The 19458-nt window shown below is 43.9% G+C and overlaps 2 protein-coding genes across 3 annotated transcripts; both read left to right on the forward strand.

Moving 5' to 3' along the window:
- Positions 603 to 1818, forward strand: LOC102184740 (olfactory receptor 51D1). Its single transcript, XM_013969695.1, has one exon. The coding sequence runs from the start codon at positions 603 to 605 to the stop codon at positions 1575 to 1577; it is 975 nt and encodes a 324-aa protein (XP_013825149.1). The 3' UTR covers positions 1578 to 1818.
- Positions 6441 to 18138, forward strand: LOC102184170 (olfactory receptor 51E1). Of its 2 annotated transcripts, none has more exons than XM_005689838.3 (2): positions 6441 to 6535; positions 17061 to 18138. In XM_005689838.3, the coding sequence occupies exon 2, from the start codon at positions 17103 to 17105 to the stop codon at positions 18054 to 18056; it is 954 nt and encodes a 317-aa protein (XP_005689895.2). In that variant the 5' UTR covers positions 6441 to 6535; positions 17061 to 17102; the 3' UTR covers positions 18057 to 18138. The 2 variants fall into 2 exon arrangements, with proteins under 2 accessions (XP_005689895.2, XP_017914930.1); XM_018059441.1 differs by lacking the exon at positions 6441 to 6535 and adding an exon at positions 7603 to 7623.

Below are 19458 nucleotides of genomic sequence, written 5' to 3' on the forward strand. Positions count from 1 at the left end.
ATCTCTGGTCTTTCCCATTCTATTGTTTTCTGCTATTTCTTTGCCTTGATGGCTGAGGAAGACTTTCTTATTTCTCCTTGCTATTCTTTGGAACTCTGCATTCAGATGCTTATATCTGTTCTTTTCTCCTTTGCTTTTCACTTCTCTTCTTTTACAGCTATTTGTAAGGCCTCCTCAGACAGCCATTTTGCCTTTTTGCATTTCTTTTTCTTGGGGATGGTCTTGACTCCTGTCTCCTGTACAATGTCACGAATCTCCATCCATATTTCATCAGACACTCTATCAGAACTAGTCCCTTAAATCTAAGGGAGGACAGTTACATGTGTATGTACAGCCGAGTTTCTTCGCTGCTTATCTAAAATTGTGAGATCATTGTTAATCAGCTGTACTCACAATACAAAATAAAAGATCTTTTAAAAATGTAAAAAAAAAAAAAAAGATTTAAAGCAAAAGGAGACTGAAGTTTTGGAATTAACAGGAGTACTTAGACATTCTGCTTGCAGCCCTCACTGTTTCAGTGCCCTTTCCTAAGTCCTTTCTCTCCGCTGAACCATGACTGAGCGATATTTTTCCTCTTCCCTTTCATAGACCTCGGACTTGGGATGCAGAAACCTCGGCTCTTTGTTCCTGCCATGACTGTGCCAAATGGAACTCTGGTCCACCCAGCATACTTCCTGCTGGTGGGCATCCCTGGCCTGGGACCTAACACCCACTTTTGGCTGGCTTTCCCACTGTGTTGTATGTATGCCTTGGCCGCCCTGGGCAACCTGGCCATTATCCTCATCATCCGTGTGGAAAGGCGCCTGCATGAGCCCATGTACCTCTTCCTGGCCATGCTTTCCACCATTGACCTAGTTCTCTCCTCCGTCACCATGCCCAAGATGGTCAGCCTCTTCCTGACAGGTGTCCAGGAGATCGAGTTCAATGCCTGTCTGGCCCAGATGTTCCTTATCCATGCTCTGTCAGCCATGGAGTCAGCTGTCCTGCTGGCCATGGCATTTGACCGCTTTGTGGCCATCTGCCACCCACTGCGGCATGCTTCTGTACTCACAGGGCCTATGGTCGCCAAAATTGGACTAGCTGCCCTGGCCAGAGGGTTTGTACTCTTCTTCCCCCTGCCCTTCATCCTGAAGCGGCTATCGTACTGCCGAAAGCACACGGTGACACACTCCTTCTGTCTGCACCAAGATATTATGAAGCTGTCCTGTACTGACACCACGGTCAATGTGGTGTACGGGCTCTTTATCATCCTCTCGGTCATGGGCGTCGACTCCCTCTTCGTTGGCTTCTCCTACGTCCTCATCCTGAGGGCTGTGTTGGAGCTCTCCTCTCGGGGGGCAGCACTCAAAGCTTTCAACACCTGCATCTCCCATCTCTGTGCTGTGCTGGTCTTCTATTTGCCCCTTATTGGGCTCTCCGTGGTGCACAGGCTGAGTGGCCCCACTTCCCTGCTCCATGTGATTATGGCTAATATCTATCTACTGCTACCACCTGTGGTTAACCCTATAGTCTATGGGGCCAAAACCAAGGAGATTCGTTCTCGGGTCTTCCATATATTCTCACAGAATGGCAGGTGAGCAGGATTTCCTCCCCAGTGTCCTTAGTCTCTACCAAAGATGGCAGGGTTCAGGTCCTGTTGAGCATCTTGGTGACTGGAACATCCAACCCACTGGGCTCTCTGCTCCAGGTTATCTAAGTAGATCTTCAATTTCTATCTCCAGAAATGGGTCACTTCAGAAGAACCAGTTTTGACAGGACATGCTGGATCATGATCACTCTACACTCCCTTCCTATGGTGACCTCACCTTATTTCTCTTTCCCAACTAGAAAATACATGTAATTTTGACATGCAAAGGCTGTAAATGATACACATCATGATTCATTCTGTTCTTGATGTATGATTTTTATTATTTTGCTCCCATGTATCCACATCAGTGAATATGTGTTAACTATAACTTCTTTCTTGGATCCCAAAGAGGTAACACAGTCATTTTTAAGGGTTAATAAAGGTATTTGTGTGATGGTGATTGAAGGGAGGGGAGGGAGATGGTAGTAAGCAAAGAGACAGTTCCCATGAAGTGTTTATGTTTCTATATATATGAGGGTGTATTTATGTGGAATCTGCCAATGTCATCTATGTGGTTCTACTGGAGATTATTTTTCCATGAGGGTGATGTTTATCTTGGTTGCAGCTGTGAGTATGTAGGTATGTTTGTGTGGCTATATGTGATTTTAGTCTGTGTGTGTGAGTACACAGAATATGTGCCAGCTGATATGCCTGGCAGCTGTGTCCTGTTATGTATAATATTTTGTGAACAATTCTATAATTCCACACTTCTTGTGTTTATGTGACCTCTGTTATTTGGTATATGATATGCATCTATGTGAGAATGGTTGTAGAACATGTGTATCTAATGAGAACAGATGCCTCCTTGTCCCCTCATGTTTGTAATATGTAAATGTAGAATGTAATATGCAAATGTAGAATGTAATATGCAAATGTAGAATATAATATGTAAAATGTAGAATGCATTAATAATATATAAATGGTAGGATGTAGAATGTTGCATGTTTGTAACAATGTAGACCATATAATACACATAAGTGTGTGGAATATGTAGTGTTGGGTTGGCTGTGTCTTTTGGCTTGTTTATCTTTGGGTGTATGCCTGTGATGCAAAGTATTTGTGATATGAAATCCATCTGTGTAATATATATGTCTTTAGTCATATATAGGTGGAATAATATCTGAAGGATATGTGTTTGCAAATGTGTGTGTGTGTGTATGTATTGTTTGTGATTACTATGTTTTAACACATATTGCACTCATTTGTCCAATGGGTATGGATTATAAGGCACAAGAGCGTGCCATAATGAACTTAAAAACTGTTAGGTCAAAAATATTCACAGTGAAGAATTATAGGTAGAAACCAATGTAGGTTTATTTGAGGGAGGTGAAAGAATACTGAAGTAAGACTTATAAGGTTAAAATCCCGGAAATATCATAAAATGGCATACTGTAAAACCTCTCAGGATCTCATTTCCTCTTCTGAATAATGAAGCTACAATGGCACTGATGCTGTAAAGCTTAAATCCTATGAACCTCCTATGTAAACTGAAAAGTGTAAACATACAAGAAATGATCATATTCATGGTTGTCTCATTGTACAGCTTTAGGAAACAACATCCACATCCATGGTCATGTGAATGGTGCTCCTATATTTTACAGTGCATCACCAGTTTGGCCTCATGTGGCCATCCTGATTTACTGTTATTAATGAAAACATTATTATTTACTATCTCATAATAAATTGTTTTCACAGAGCTTCAGACAAGTTGACATTTATTTTCCCATGCTGGTGTCTGATTTACAAGTGATCTGCAAATTTACAAATGAAATTCAAAGAAAGCACAACCTTGCCAAGAAGTTCCTTTAAACATGGTTGATAGCTGTATCAGGAAAAGACATTGTGGGGTGGGCATTAGAGTCAATAGAGGTTAGGATCACTAGCTTAAATATTTGGGCTCATTGCTTAGCCTACTGTACCTCAGTAATTTTGGAAATTGTAAGTGCTGTAAAAAAGGAAATATAATGTACCTCCTGTTGGGTGGTTGTGGGGGTTAAGTAGAATAACAGATGTGAAAACATATGGAAAATAGACAGTGATCAATACACATTGGTGGTAGTGGTTTTAAATAATAAAATTGATTAAATGAGGTATATTTATTTCATTTTAGGGAATATTCAAACAAGAGACTTCAGCTTTCATAAGGCCCTGCTGTGCCAAGGCCAGAAGCTAGTCTCTTATCCAGGCTACAGTGTCTTTGGTTTTAGATTAACTCATGGCCTTCTTTCTCAGGAGATCTTGCGAAATCTTGGAGTCCTCTAGAATCTCTTTATTTTGATAAATGATGATGACTTGGATAATTGTCACTGGTTTGAAAACTTGGCTAAATGCCAGACTATATTAAGGGCTTCCCCAAGGTTCCCACAAACTGTTTCCCTTGATCATAAACTTTAAAGCTTTATTTTCCAACTGGATGTTTATCCCTCTGTCATAGAGCTTAAATAGTTTTATGATAGCTGTATGTTTATCTTCCATCAGTGCAGTTCAGTTGCTCAGTCGTGTCCAACTCTTTGCGACCCCATGAGCTGCAGCAGGCCAGGCCTCCCTGTCCATCACCAATTCCCAGAGTCCACCCAAACCCATGTCCATTGAGTCAATGATGCCATCCAACCATCTCATTCTCTGTTGTCCCCTTCTCCTCCTGCCCTCAGTCTTTCCCAGCATCAGGGTCTTTTCCAATGAGTCAACTCTTTGCATCAGGTGGCCAGAGTATTGGAGTTTCAGGCTCAACATCAGTCCTTCCAATGAATGCCCAGGACTGATCTCCTTTAGAACTGAAATATCCTTATACATAGTTGTCTGTCTCCCTTGAGGACAAGGACTAGACTTCTCTGTCTCCAGGGCCTGACATACTGTATGCTCAATGGCTATCTGTCTGGGACTTCTCAGAGCCTGAGTGGGTTCTGGTTTACTTACTTAAGATAAACCAAATTCACTCATCCCTCTCCAAACCCCCTCCAATCCCCATCTACACTCATCTCTTGTTCCTGTCTCTATAAATTATAGTCCTTAGTTTGGCTGGTTCTATTTTATAAAGTCAACAAAGTACTTTCCTTACTCATTAATGATCAGTTATGATCTAAAATCCACATGATACTGCAGATAATATCTGGTTAATTATTCCCCACTACAGAGACAGGATCCTTCTGTATTCTCTTCTCAGTGCCCTATGAATCTTGAAGTTCTCCAATCTGGCAGGTTGGAACACTCGCTATCTGTGACCCTATGTGAACCCTGGGTGGGGATGCCATCGCTAATTTTTCCAGGTGGCTCTGTCCCCAGTCTTAAGTAGCTTGTTCACGTGCATGTGGGCTCAGTACTCAGCTGGATTTTTGCAGAGGAATCTCTACATGTCTTTAGAGTTCTCTCTCTCTCTGTAGATCTCTCACCTCCAATACCTCGTCTTCAAATTCTAGCTAGCTGGGTCTTCCTGGACTATCAGCTCTACATCTTTAACTTAAGATGTCCTCTGGACTCTGCATTCTCCTTCCCTAGACGGCAGCAGGGAACCTCCCAAGGCAGTAAGCTGGGGAAACCCCAGGTTCACTTCGTTTGTTTTCCATGCCTCAGGGCTCATTGTCCTTCATTGCCTGATATCTAGTAGCTTGCAAACTTTTTTTTAATGTATGCTGTCTATTTTAGGTTCCTTCAGGTGGGATGTTACCTCATGTTATTCTCTCTTGGCCAGAAGTAGAAGTCCCTGGGGTATCTTTCACCCCTTTTCAGTCTATGGGAGTTTGAGGGAAGCAACAGAGATGGCTCCAGGGTGATAGCAATGAATGACAGGCTGCAGGTTTACAGGTACCTGGAGATCTTGTAATCGCGAGTTTTGATATGGTCTGAGTTGGAATTGTCTGATTTGACATTGTCTAATTTTGCATAGCTTATATCAGATCGCCCTGTGTTGTGAATTTAAAACTTGCAGTTGTGAAATTGATCAGTAAAAACACCAGGAGAAGCCAATGAAAATTCACTTTGCTTTATTAATAGATTTATTAAAAATTATTTAAATATGTAACATACTTGGTTTCTCATTCCCACTGATCTCTAACCCTCTAAAATGTTCTCTCACTATTTTTGCCCTTAAGAGAGAAACCAGATGGCATTGGTCTTATATGGCTGGAGCTGGAGGTAGGGGAGGGCTAAGGAAACCACATCCTCCTTTCTCAACAAGAAGTTCAAGGCTAGGGAATAGAAGGCAGAGGCATGGTTCCCAGGGATCCCTGTTATGAATTAGCTAGAGTTGGGCCCTAGAACCTGGGGGATAAAGAAGACCCAGCCCTATAGCTTTTGGGAAAGGCAGATGGGTCCACTGGGATGGATGCAGGCCCAGCAAGGACCAAGCAGGCACCACTCATGGAAGGAAGGTGGAGGCCAGAGAAAGCTTCAGGCAGGTGATGAGTTGGCACCTAATCACAGAGTCTCCCTGAAAGCATATCCTGCTTTTCCCCTGGTTGAGTTTGATGAAGCTGAGGGAAATTTGGAGAAAGCCTCTCCCAGAGACCATGGCCACACACGTGAGTTTCTCTAGATTCTCCGTACTCATTTACTCTAACTTCACATTGGGAGCTGGCAGAAATACTCCAACTGGCACAGGGCCCATCTGGGGAGGACTCTAGAGACCCCTTACCCACTACCCCTCCTTCCTCATACCCCAAACACACCTTCTCAGGACACAGCAGCCCAGAAGGACATCAGTCCCACAGTTGGTATCTGCAGATAGACCCTCTGGGCAGCGCCCTACCCCCAGCAGGGAGAAGCCAAAAGAGGGGAGGAGATATGACAGAATAAATAAGCCTGACAAGGGAGGGGGCGGAGACTGAGAGGGCGGAACTATGGTGCAGCCTGCCAGATCACTGCTGGAAGGGTCCTGGAGAAAAGGGCACTCGTTCCTTCAGTGCAGTTTAGGTGAGTGTGGGAGACTGGAGGTGACTCCTGGGGTGTGGGTTTCCTGCAGCTAAGGGTCCCTCATTAGACCTGCTAAGTGAATGAGAGGGCAGGCTGAGGAGAACCAGAAGTAGGGAGTGGGGCCGGGGATGTGAAGGAGGCCCCGGACTCTAAGGATAGACGGCCTCAGCAATTTCTGTGCTCGTGTGGTAAATGCAACGTGGGTGGTGCTTGATGCTTCTTTTGCAGTTTTTAAGACATTTTCCTGTGATCAGTTTACTGGGGCACCCATCTTAAGCCTGGTGGGGATGGGGCTAAATGAAGGTAGTGGGGTTGAGAGCAAATGGGCCTGGGACCACTCTAGAGTTGGACTGGGGTTTGGTGTGTGAACAGGGCTGGTTCCACCCAGGTTGTTGGTGTGGCTGAAGCTCAGTTTATGATCAGGGGTCAGATTATAGCCCTGTGTGGGGTGTGGGCTCTGAATGGGGTCTGGGCTCATGCTGTATTTTACATCAGGAGTCAGGCTGTGCTGAGTCTAGAACTTAGCACAATTCCTAGGGTTCCGATCCTGACCCAGTCCAGGTCTAGGATCAGGGTTCAGTCTTCAGCCCACTTAAAAAACTGGATTTTGTGTCTACACTGTGACTTCTCCTGCCTTGAACTCTTTAGGCGCCCCTCTCCCCTACCACCACCCGCCTCCCCCCCCACCCCCCGCCCCACCACCACACACACACATATGCACACACACTGAACCACTTGCAGCTTTTCAAACAGGGTGTGTTCTCGTTCTCTCTGGGTCTTTGCATTTGTAGAATGCACTTCTGAAAACAAATTAGATCAAGTCTATTGCTTAATTTCTCCCAAGTCACTGAGAATTAAATCAAAGCTCCTGGCCACGTCCTGCAAGTCCCTGCATGAGCTGTCCCCTCCTCTCCTCTCTGACCTCATCTCCTACAACTCTGCTGTGCTCCTGATCCTCTGGCCACCTTTACCTTTTTCCTCCTGTGAGTCCCCAAAGCAGACCTTTTCCTCTTGCCTCCTCTGCCTGGAGAGCTCTTTGCCTCGATCTTAGAACGGCTGGTGTTTTCTCATCACACATCTCTCAGTTGGTATGTCACCACCTCAGAGAAGCCTTCACTGACCCCCCTGTCTCAAACAGGGCTGTCCTGCACCTGTCCTTTTCTATCCCATCACTCTGTCTTATCTTCAGGGCACTTATCTTTATCTGAAATATTCTTGCTTATTTGTTTCTTTTCTATTATGGCTCTCCTAGTGCTTGAGCTCCATAGAAGCACTGATCTTTTCTGTTGTATCCACTGTTTTATTTCCAGTTTTGGGCACATTGATGTGTTTTGTCTTCTAACTGAATGCTGCTGGCCCCGTGTTCCCAACCCTGCTAACTGTGACTGGCCCTGCAAGTCTTGGCTCAGATGTCATCTCCTCAGAGCCTGACAAGTTGGTGAACTATTGTCTGCTTTGTTCTGAGCCGCTTGTACTTACCCCTGCCCTAGCATTTATCATAACATGTTATGATAGCTGCATATTTGTCTCAATTTCTCTCCCCACCCCAACCCCGCCCCCCCACCCCCCCGCCCGCCCCACGCACACTGGAAGGCTGAAACATGACTTGTTTACTCTGTGTTTTAGTATCTCTGGTGCTTAGTCTGGCATAGTCTGATATTTGAAAAAAAACAAAAAAATGTATATTAATCAAAGTCCAAGTTCAGGCTATTCTGCTGCGTATAGATGATAATCAAAGAAGCTCTGAAGGTCTCTGATAAGGATCAAATGTGAAGGTGTGTGGGAACCTTATTGGCTCTGGTCCTATGTGGGAAGTGGAGGGGCATGGCCATGAATGCTTGGAGCTCTGACTGTGGTTGATTTTGGAGGGACAGACTGGATTGAGTGAGGAGAACAGGGATGGGAGGGAGAGTGGCGATGGGAGCCTCACTCTGCCTTTTGTGAGTCAGAAATTGTACTCTGTCATCCAGTCTCTTTATGGCCATTCTAAAAAGAATGGCCAAGGCCCTCTAAGAGTTTATCTGCATTATAAAATACCAGCAAGGTATGAGGGGCAGAAAATGCAGATGACTTGGATGGATGTGATATTCTTCTAGGGTCTTCCCTGGTGGCTCAGCGGTAAAGAATATGCCTGCAATATAGGAGACACAGGTTCAATCCCTGGGTCAGGAAGATCCCTGGAGGAGGGCATGGCAACCCACTTCAGTATTCTTGCCTGGAGAATCCCATGGATAGAGAAGCCTGGTGGGCTATAGTCCATTGGGTCGCAAAGAGTCAGACATGACTGAAGTGACTTAGCACGTGTGAATCATACCATTATAGTGTATGAAGAGAAGGTTCCCTCTCCATGAATTGAGTGATGAGCCCTGGTAGTCCTGCCAGTCACAGTAATATCCCTGAGGACTGCCTTCCCTCTATGGCCTGGCAGTAACAGTCAGAGGTTCCCAGGTATTCCTGGGCTTCCCTCCAAGGACATTTTCTTCCAGATGTTCCCACAGATGCTGGTAGGGGCACCAGAGGCCCCTACCCCACTGTTCTAGGCACAGAATATTCTGTGTGTTTAAGTAAGAGCAGTGATCACAAATCCCCTCTTCCATTCCCTCCTTGTCCCCCTTCCCCACTGAACCCAAGTGTGGATAGCTGGTCAGGTGTCCTGAGTCCTAGAGAAGCCCTCTGTACTCATGGTTTTTTAAATTTTGGATTCCTTGGAGATTAACCTTGAAATAGTCCTTAAAAATCATTCAAAAGGATACTAGGAGAGAGGCAGGGCAGTAGTTTGGCATATTGGAAAGCACATGGATATGATGCTGAGAGCTCTAATTAAGCCTCAACATCCCTGTATGCAAAATGGGATTGATGATGTCTGCTTGACAGCTTGATGAGAGGGCTGTATTGAATGAGAAGGAAGTACTCAGTAGAGGGTAAAGATTTTTACTTTCCACTGTAGGCCCTGCCCAAGTCACAGCCAAAATTGGGGCTGAAGAGCAGGAAGTGCCCAAGTCCCAGTCCAGGAGGGCCCTCTTAGTTTCTCTTCCAAGGATCTAACTGGGCCAGGTGTTCTACTTGCCTCGCCCCCTTTCTGCTTTGCCTCTGGGGCAGATATGATTAGCTTTCAGAAGGTACAACACAATTAAAGACAGTTAAAAGGGAAAACGTACAGGTGTTGGAATTGAACAGTCTAGGTCAAGTTTCTGTTTTACCGGTCAACTATTAAACCTTGGGAATATTTAACTTTTGGGGGGGCTTCAGTTTTCTCACCTATAATGTAGACATGATGCATAAAAGTCTTATTATGGAGAAACATTCCCGAGACTTGTTAAAATGGTGTGATTTTTCAGAGAAAATCTCAAGCATAGAGCTATCCCCTGGGGGTTTAAGGCAGTGTTCATTTCAGTTTAGTTGCTCAGTCGCGTCTGACTCTTTGTGACCCCATGACTCACAGCACACCAGGCCTCTGTCCATCACCAACTCCAGGAGTTCACTCAAACTCATGTCCATCAAGTCGGTAATGCCATCCAGCCATCTCATCCTCTGTTGGCCCCTTCTCCTCCTGCCCCCAATCTCTCCCAGCATCAGGGTCTTTTCCAATGAGTCAGTGTAGGCTTTCTGAAAAAAGAAAAAGACCTTTTCTTTGTTTATTTTTCCTTGATTATGTTCTGTTTTCAAAATAGAGTGATTTAGCTCCAATTTCCTTCAGAGGCTCCAAATGTTATCTGAGTGTGTGTCGTGATTCTAATTACTAACTGCTGCTCAGGCTGGCAGTCGGCTGGCAGGACTGTGGGAGACTGGGGTGCTTCAGGGCTGAGCAGTCTGAAGGGTGACACTCGGGTTGTTGGTTTGGCTCCCCCTCCAGTCCTCCATTTCTCTCTTGCTGCTGCCATCTGAGGTCCAGCCCGATTCCACCTCAGCTAGCTGTCCACTTTCTGCTGTCGAGGCAGCTCTCTTCTGGGCCAGCTAAATCCTCCTCTCCCGGATTTCTGGTGTCTCCTCAGTTCTCAGTCTTTGCCTTTGGGAGAGATTGGCTGCCAGTTAGTGCGCGTGTGTCTGTGAGGATGTGCTTGAGGTAAAGTGGAAATTAAGGTGACAAATGCGGGGGTGGGGGCAGGTGATAAAAAGTTTTTGGAAACCTCAGACATTTTCAGAGCCCTTATTCCCCATCTTTATGCAAACGTGAAAAAAAAAAAACCACTTTGTACACTGTGATGCTGTTTTATGATGTCTTTTGACATTCCTGACCTCATTGATTTTGCAACAGCACAATGAGGTTATTATCATCCTCTGCATTTACTTGGACCCAGAACTTGTATTTGCAGTCCCAGGGCTCCACTCAACACATGAGTTTACCCTCTAGGTAACAGGACTGAATGTGCCAACCCATAATTGCTTCTCAGTATATTTCCTAAGACAGCGCATCTTTATCCTGGGAACTGCCCAGTTTTGCATTGTCTATCCATGTGAAATTTCTGGATGGTGTTGATATCTGGCCCTCTGGAGCACTAGAGCCTTTCTGCTGACATCTCCAGGTCGGGGGTCCTTGGTCACCCTCTCTCCTAGGTACAAACCGTGCTGCAATCATCGCCGAGTCCAAGCTCATTCTGCTCGTCACACGATAGGCCAATAAATCCGGGAGATGAGGTGTTGAGGCAAGTGATATGACTTTGGAAAGCTGACTGACTGAGAAAATGTCAGACTAGTATCTCAAAATAACTGTATTGTTCTGGATGCCAGGGCTTAGATGCTAGGTTCTTTTATGGATCAGAGATGGGGGGAGATGAGGAAACAAAGTAAAAGATCATTTAATGCTTGCAAATGTCTCCTAGAATGGCAAACCTTAGGCAGGGGGCTGTGTTAGTTTCACTTCCTTACAGTCATTTCACAGGTGGTATGAAATGGAGTATCTCCTGTCATATCAATAAACAAATATGCCGCAGCTATCTGTGGTTCCGGCCCTCCACATGTGAATTTCTGAGCCAAGCTAGTAAGCAACAGACAAAGGACACCATTTCCCACACAAAGAACTCAAGGATGTCCCGGTCTTTCACAGGTGGGCAGGGTCAGGTTATCTACCTGTGAGTGAAACAAAGGGACCATAGCCCAGGGCTCAGGCAGAGGTGGGCAGGCAGGGTTCCCTGAGGCAGGCTGTTATGAATGCCTACAAAGGGGCTTCCCTCATAGCTCAGTTGGTAAAGAATCTGCCTGTAATCCCTGGGTTGGGAAGATCCCTTGGAGAAGGACAGGGGTTGGGAAGATCCCCTGGAGAAGGAAATGACAACCCACTCCAATATCCTTGCTTGGAGAATCCCATGGACAAAGGAGTCTGGTAGTACAGTTCATAGGGTCACAAGAGTCTGACAGGACTTATCGACTAAACCACATAGTAACAAAATCGGCAAAATAAGATTTAAAGTCACAGAAGCAGATCCAGTATGGAATCAGATTTAACCCTTCCCAGTTAAATATGTCCATTTTGCATTTATTTAGAGTCAAGGCTTTGCTTTTGCCCTGTTCTCCATATATCCATTCTCATGCCCTCTGGATCCCTGAATGAGAAAGATCTTTTCTGTTTGTTCCTAAAAATTCTTGTTCTGAACTTACAACACCCTGCTATGAATTTCCAGTTTTTATTTTTTCTCAAAAATCTCTATAGTTCAGACAATTGGCAGTTTTTCTTATCCCCTTGGCTGTGCTACCCTCATTAGACATTTACTGAGGAATTCTTGTGATAAAACTCTTTTTTTTATTTTCACCAAACATTAACTAAACACAGGATTGGGTCCCTGCCATTTAGGAATTAAAAATTTAGTGACAAACAAACATAGCAATAATTCTAGTTCAGGATGGTGAATGCATAAAAAGAGATCTAAACAAAGTTCTTTGGGAGCACAGAACAGAAAACATTGAATTATACCCAAGGGGATCAAGGGGAAAGAGGTTCAGGGAAGTGCATAGGAGAGAGACAGTAAACCAGGATGTGGAAGATGTGATTTTGCCCAGTGGGAAGAAAGGAGGGAGATTTAGGAGGAAAGTGACAAAAGAGAAGTAAAAAAAAAAAGACAAATAGACACAGAGGCACAAAATCAATGCTACATTTATGAAATGGTGTGTATTCCAATGTGCCTGGAGTACAGGGGCCATGGGAAGAGTGGTCAGAGAGAAACTAGGGCTGGATGCTGAAAGGGGGAGCTTTGCCACACCCTAGTAGCTCTGTCTTTATTCCAGAATTAATTTGAAGTTTTAAAAGGCACTTTTAAAACAATAAATGGTGACCTGATTTCATTTGGGTAGAAGATTCTTGGGATTGTGCTGATGACAAAGTTAACACTAGGGGCATGGCTATGAGAATCAGAGTATTTAGTTTATGTGTCTGTTTGCTAAGTTCTTTCAGTCGTATCCAACTCTTTGCGACCCTATGAACTGTAGCCGGTCAGGTTTCTCTGTCCATGGGATTCTCCAGGCAAGGATATTGGAGTGGGTTGCCATGCCCGCCTCCAGGGGATCTTCCCAACCCAGGAATTGAACCTGGGTCTCTTATGCCTCCTCCATTGGCAGATGGGTTCTTTATCATTGGCACCACCTGGGAAGTCCTGTGTCTGTTTAGGCCACCATAACAGAAAAAGGGAAACACTACAGGAAAACAGTTAACAGCAACACATATAATATTTTTTTGGTGCAGATTGACTCTGTTCCAGGCATTATGTTAAAAGCTTTAACACTGATCATCTCAGTTAATCCTTACATTGATTTCTATTAAGCAGGGACCATTATCCTCATTTTAGCGATGAGGAAACTGAGGCTTATAAAGGTTAAATGATTTTCCCCAGATCGTACAGCTTACAAAGTTGTTGCCTGGGATTTAAACCCAGGCTCGATGTAAATCCAGTCTTAACAGCTGTACAATACTGCCCTTGGAAGACCTTGATCTTTGGACATGGAGAGTTTGATGCATTTCAGAGACAACTAGGTTATTACTGCCCTTGGAAGACCTTGATCTTTGGACATGGAGAGTTTGATGTGTTTCAGAGACAACTAGGTTGTTTTTTTAAGTAACTTTAGAATTATGAATCTGGATCACAAAAGATAATTCAGGCCTTCCCAAGAATATTTGGGAATCAACAGTTTACTGAAGGTTTACTGAAGTGGGTGAGATGGCTCAGGGAATGTATGTAGATTGAAAAGAGCTCTGAGGATATAATTATGAGAGCATTATCATTTAAAAGCATGCTTAAGGGTCAAGTGAAGGAGACTGAAGATCCAGAAAGAACCAAGAACTAATGGTCAGAGAGAGATGAGGAGAAGCAGAAGGATCAAGGAGAAGTTTTAAGAAGGAGGGAAATAATCACAGTGTCATATGCTATGGAGAGATCAGTACAGAAGATTTAAGTGACTTTGGAGACTTTGGAGACTTTGGTCTCTTAACCTGAACTTCTTCATTAAGCATGACTCCTTAGGGCTTCTCCCTCCAGTGTTTGGAATTAAACTCTGTCCCTCTCTGTTCTAAAACTCATGCTCTTAGTGTTTCCCCCTTTGTGTCTGGCCCGAGGGAACCTCTGGGTGACAGATCAATGGTGGAACAAAAACCATCAACACATTCTGAGCCCAGTGAATGGTGTAAGCCCCTCCTGATGCTGGCTGTGAGCTCTTCTCTGCATTCAACTGCTGTCTGGTAGCCCATGCAGAAGCCCCTACTTTAGTTATCAAGGACCAAATCTTAAGAACCTAGTCCTTTTTTCTTGCTTTGCTGTGCTTAGTCACTCAGTCATGTCTGACTCTTTGCAAACCCATGGACTGTAGTCTGCCAGGTTTCTCTGTCCACAGAGATTCTCCAGGCAAGAATACTGGAGTGTTGCCACACCCTCCTCCAGGGGATCTTCCCAACCCAGGAATTGAACCCAGGTCTCCAGCATTGCAGGTGGATTCTTTACCGTCTGAGCCACCAGGGAAGCCCCTTTTTTCTTACCAAGATAAAATTATCTTAAACATACCCTAGCAAAATGGGAAGAGGAGAAAGCCTATATATATAATATATATATCACTATATAGTGTCAGTTCAGTTCAGTTCAGTTCAGTTCAGTTCAGTTCAGTTCCGTCGCTCAGTCGTGTCTGACTCTTTGCGACCCCATGAATCACAGCACTCCCTGTCCATCACCAACTCCTGGAGTTCACTCAAACTCACATCCATCGAGTAGGTGATACCATCTCATCCTCTGTCGTCCCCTTTTTCTCCTGCCCCCAATCCCTCCCAACATCAGAGTCTTTTCTAATGAGTCAACTCGTCGCATGAGGTGGCCAAAGTACTGGAGTTTCAGCTTTAGTATCATTCCTTCCAAAGAACGCCCAGGACTGATCTTCTTTAGAATGGACTGGTTGGATCTCCTTGCAGTCCAAGGGACTCTCAAGAGTCTTCTCCAACACCACAGTTCAAAAGCATCAATTCTTCAGTGCTCAGCCTTCTTCACAGTCCAACTCTCACATCCATACATGACCACTGGAAAAACCATAGCCTTGACTAGACGGACCTTTTTTGGCAAAGTAATGTCTCTGCTTTTGAATATGCTATCTAGTTTGGTCATAACTTTTCTTCCAAGGAGTAAACGTCTTTTAATTTCATGGCTGCAGCCACCATCTGCAGTGATTTTGGAGCCCCCCCAAATCAAGTCTGACACTGTTTCCACTGTTTGCCCATCTATTTGCCATGAAGTGATGGGACCAGATGCCATGATCTTCGTTTTCTGAATGTTGAGCTTTAAGCCAACTTTTTCACTCTCCTCTTTCACTTTCATCAAGAGGCTTTTAAATACAATTTATATAATCTAATAAATAATAGGAGCATGTGAATATTCGTGAATTAATGGAGGAAAGGGAAACAGGGAGAAAGTTAGTTAACTCTCTAATTGTTTCAACAGAGAGATGTGATCTGAGAAAACTCAAGTCTGATATTTCCCACTTCAGGAATCTCTACTTATATGCCTCACTTCAATAGCCAGATTTGGGGATGGTGGAACCCTGGTATAGGATTGATTGTTCCTCCAGTGCTTCTAATGCCATCATCTTTCATGTTTAGTCCTCTGTGTCAGTCCCACTGTCTTCGGCCTAGTAGGTCCCCTAGAAACAGAGCGTAAATAGAAATTCTTACTTAAAGGACATATTGTCATGAGAAGATGAGTGAGGGAAATAGGATAGGGCAGGGAAAGAAAATAATGCGAGGCTGTGGTTTCAACTGGAGACCAGCTACAGGTTTGGTTCCTCAGGAAGCTTTGGAGCACACATTGCCTCCCAGCTTTGGTCCCACCTGGAGTCAAGGAGGCTGGCCTTGTGTACCATTGTGTCAGGCACTCATTGCTGACATCTAGATCACTCTAGATCTGCCCTGTTGGGGATAACATGACTTTCTGGGTGAAGTGCCTCTCATTTGGTAAATAAAAATTTACTGTAAAAAGGAAGAATTCTGACTCTGTCTTACTCAACATCCACTGCAGAAGGGATATAGATGCATTGGCTTGGTGAAGGGGATCTGAGTGGGACACCTATGGCATCCATTGCGGTCATTGTTCCTTTAATGATATAACCTGGGCAGTCTGAACAAGTGTAAGACTTTGGGTGAACATTTAAGCAAGAGTAAAAATGTAGAGTTAGAGTTCAGGATGAGTTTAGTGTATCTTTTTTTTAATTGAATTAAGGGTTACCATAATAAAATAGGTATTATTAAGTTTTACATTAAGTTTTAAATAGCTACAAGAGTTAAGTCTTTATTGTTTAGTTGCTAAGTCATGTCTAACTCTTTCATGACCCCATGGACTGGAGCTGTCCATGGGATTTCCCAAGCAAAAATACTGGAGGGGATTGCCGTTTCCTTCTCCAAGGGATCTTTCCAACCCAGGGATCAAACCCACATCTCCTGCATTGGCAGGTGGATTCTTAACCATTGAGACACCTGGGAAGGCCATTATTAAGTTTTACATTGTTTTATATAGCTACTGGAGTGAAGTCTTAGGTTAATGCTAAAGTTAGGGTTAAGGCTAGAATTGGAGAGGTCATTAGAATTAGTGATAAGGTTATATTTCAGTGTTAGTCTATGTTACTAGAGTATTGCTACATTGTATTGTGATTAGTCTTGAAGATAGTCTAATGATAGAATTACAGTTGGTATTAAAGATAGGGGAGCACAGGGTAGTTAGGATAGAAGCAATGGGAGTTTTTATCATCTATATCTGATATGAACTAGTCAACTATCTCTTCTTGGTGAACTACATGATTTAAAACACTTAGAATTTTTGCTTCAGTATTTTATTTGTTTTCCAAATTCACTTTGAGGTGAGGCTAGTGAGTAAGACTGGGTGAATGCTCATTTGGGGCTTGAGTTATGAAGGATAGTTAGGTTGAATTTAGAACAGAATCAGAGTTTGGATAGGCAATGAAATTAGAGTTCTATCAGAGAATAGGGCATGGAACAGGGAGGGTGGCGGTGGGGAGGAAAATGACAGAAAAATCTTAGAGGATCTGACAATGGCTTCTCCTTGTATTCCAGCCTCTACGTGCCTGGCAGTGGTTGCAGCTCAGCTTCTTCACAATGGTGGGTCCCAATGGCAACGAATCCAGTGCCACATATTTCATCCTAATAGGCCTGCCAGGCTTGGAGGAAGCTCAGTTCTGGCTGGCCTTCCCATTGTGTTCCCTCTACCTTATTGCTGTGCTAGGTAACCTGACGATCATCTACATTGTGCGGACAGAGCACAGTCTACATGAACCCATGTACATCTTTCTTTGCATGCTTTCTGGCCTTGATGTTCTCATCTCCACCTCATCCATGCCCAAAATGATGGCCATCTTCTGGTTCAACTCCACTACCATCCAGTTTGATGCTTGTCTGTTACAGATGTTTGCCATCCACTCTTTATCTGGCATGGAGTCCACAGTGCTGCTGGCCATGGCCTTTGACCGCTATGTGGCCATCTGCCACCCCCTACGCCATGCCACTGTGCTAACATTGCCTCGTGTAACCAAGATTGGCATGGCTGCTGTGGTGCGGGGGGTTGCGCTTATGGCACCCCTGCCTGTCTTCATCAAAAGGCTACCCTTCTGCCGCTCCAATATCCTTTCCCATTCCTACTGCCTGCACCAAGATGTCATGAAGCTGGCCTGTGCTGACATCCATGTCAATATCATCTATGGCCTCATCGTCATCATCTCAGCCATTGGCCTGGACTCACTTCTCATCTCTTTGTCATATCTGCTTATCCTCAAGACTGTGTTGGGCTTGACACGTGAAGCCCAGGCAAAAGCATTTGGTACATGTGTCTCTCATGTGTGTGCTGTTTTTATATTCTATGTACCGTTCATTGGATTGTCTATGGTGCACCGGTTTGGCAAGCGGCAGGACTCTCTCCTGCCCATCATCCTGGCCAACACCTACCTGCTTGTTCCTCCCGTGCTCAACCCTATTGTCTACGGAGTGAAGACAAAGGAGATCCGACAGCGCATCCTTCGTCTTTTTCATGTGACCACCCACACTTTGGATCCCTAAGGGATCAAATTTCTTTTTCGTGCAAAGTCTTTCAGTTCAGATTTTAATATCAACATTTTGGAAGACAGTATTATGGAAAAAATTCTTAATAAAAACACAACTGATCCTTCAAAGATGAAACTGGTTGGAGGATTTCCATGTGTGTAGGGGCAGCAGAACTGTATATTCCCAATCCTTATTTTTCAATATTATTTTTCCCTTTAGTTCTTTGGGGTAGTTGTGGTTGTTACTTCCCATTTGGTTGGAATTCAGTTCAATTCTCAAGTCCAAACCATTCAGATAATTGCTTGCACTGATAGTTCACAGCATTCTGAGATAAGGGTGATATTTCTAAAGGATATTTACAAAAGGTTTGAGTGTGACAAAAATTAAATACAAGAACATAATACAATTAGATAATCTGGCTTAAAACTGACTTCCTCTTCAGAATCCCCTACCATTTGGATCTTAGGAAAGGAGACATACCTGGATTTCCCTCTTCAAGGTGACCTCCACAGAGAAAACATGATTTCTCTTTTTTTCTGACTACCATTCCTTAAGAAGAGTATTGAAAGTAAATTCACAGAAGATTACATTTATCCACATTAATGAAAGATGATACTGTATCTGGGAATTTTCATAGACTCTGGACAGTTTTCCTTATTTTCCAATTTTCTTATCAACCTTTTGATTTCGGTAGGAATATGATTAGTGTCCCTATTGTACTGATGGGGGAACTGATGGTCAATGAGATCACACGGGCTTAAAACATTATCTTTTGATGCCCAATCCCATCTTTGAGGAGGGGCTGTTAGACTAGTGGGGTAGTAAGCCAGACATTCTAGAGTCTCGAAGTCTCGAATTTTCCGTATTTAAGTTCCTTTCTTGTTCAGTATTGTATTTAGGAATTTCCTGTTAATGTTGTTGATGGCTTTAATTTCAAAGGTTCCCAGCCTATTTGCTATTGTACTTACATTGTAGCAACAGGAATATGTTTGGGTAATTCCCAAACAGTGGCTATTTTGGGTAATAGTATGATTAGTAGTTGGGGCATTCACTGGATATCTGGAGAGACACTTTATAGAGAGATGCAGCTGAGAAAACTTAGAAGCTCATGGCAGAAAGGGCAGGGCTGGTACCATAGACCAGGGAGTCAAGAGCACAAAGCATTGTGAGACTGAGTAGGGTCAGTGGCCCAGGTGACCAGCAAGGAAGAAAAGCTAAGGCAAGCATAGGGCCACAGAAAGTGAATAGAACATACAAGTGGAACATGTATTCCCAGGGTTCTGAGGTACCCTGCTGGGGACACCCACAGCATCAGAGTGCCATGGGTTTGATTGGAGAATTAAGATGGGGAATTAAGATTGGGAAATTAATTGGGGAATGGGGAATTAAGATCCCACATGTTGTGTCATGTAATACA

This window comes from Capra hircus, chromosome 15 (assembly GCF_001704415.2).
Source record: "Capra hircus breed San Clemente chromosome 15, ASM170441v1, whole genome shotgun sequence".
Classification (NCBI taxonomy): Eukaryota; Metazoa; Chordata; class Mammalia; order Artiodactyla; family Bovidae; genus Capra; species Capra hircus.

Coding starts and splice junctions, on each gene's coding strand:
- LOC102184740 (XM_013969695.1), top strand. CDS start 603: ATGCAGAAACCTCGGCTCTTTGTTCCTGCCATGACTGTGCCAAATGGA.
- LOC102184170 (XM_005689838.3), top strand. CDS start 17,103: ATGGTGGGTCCCAATGGCAACGAATCCAGTGCCACATATTTCATCCTA.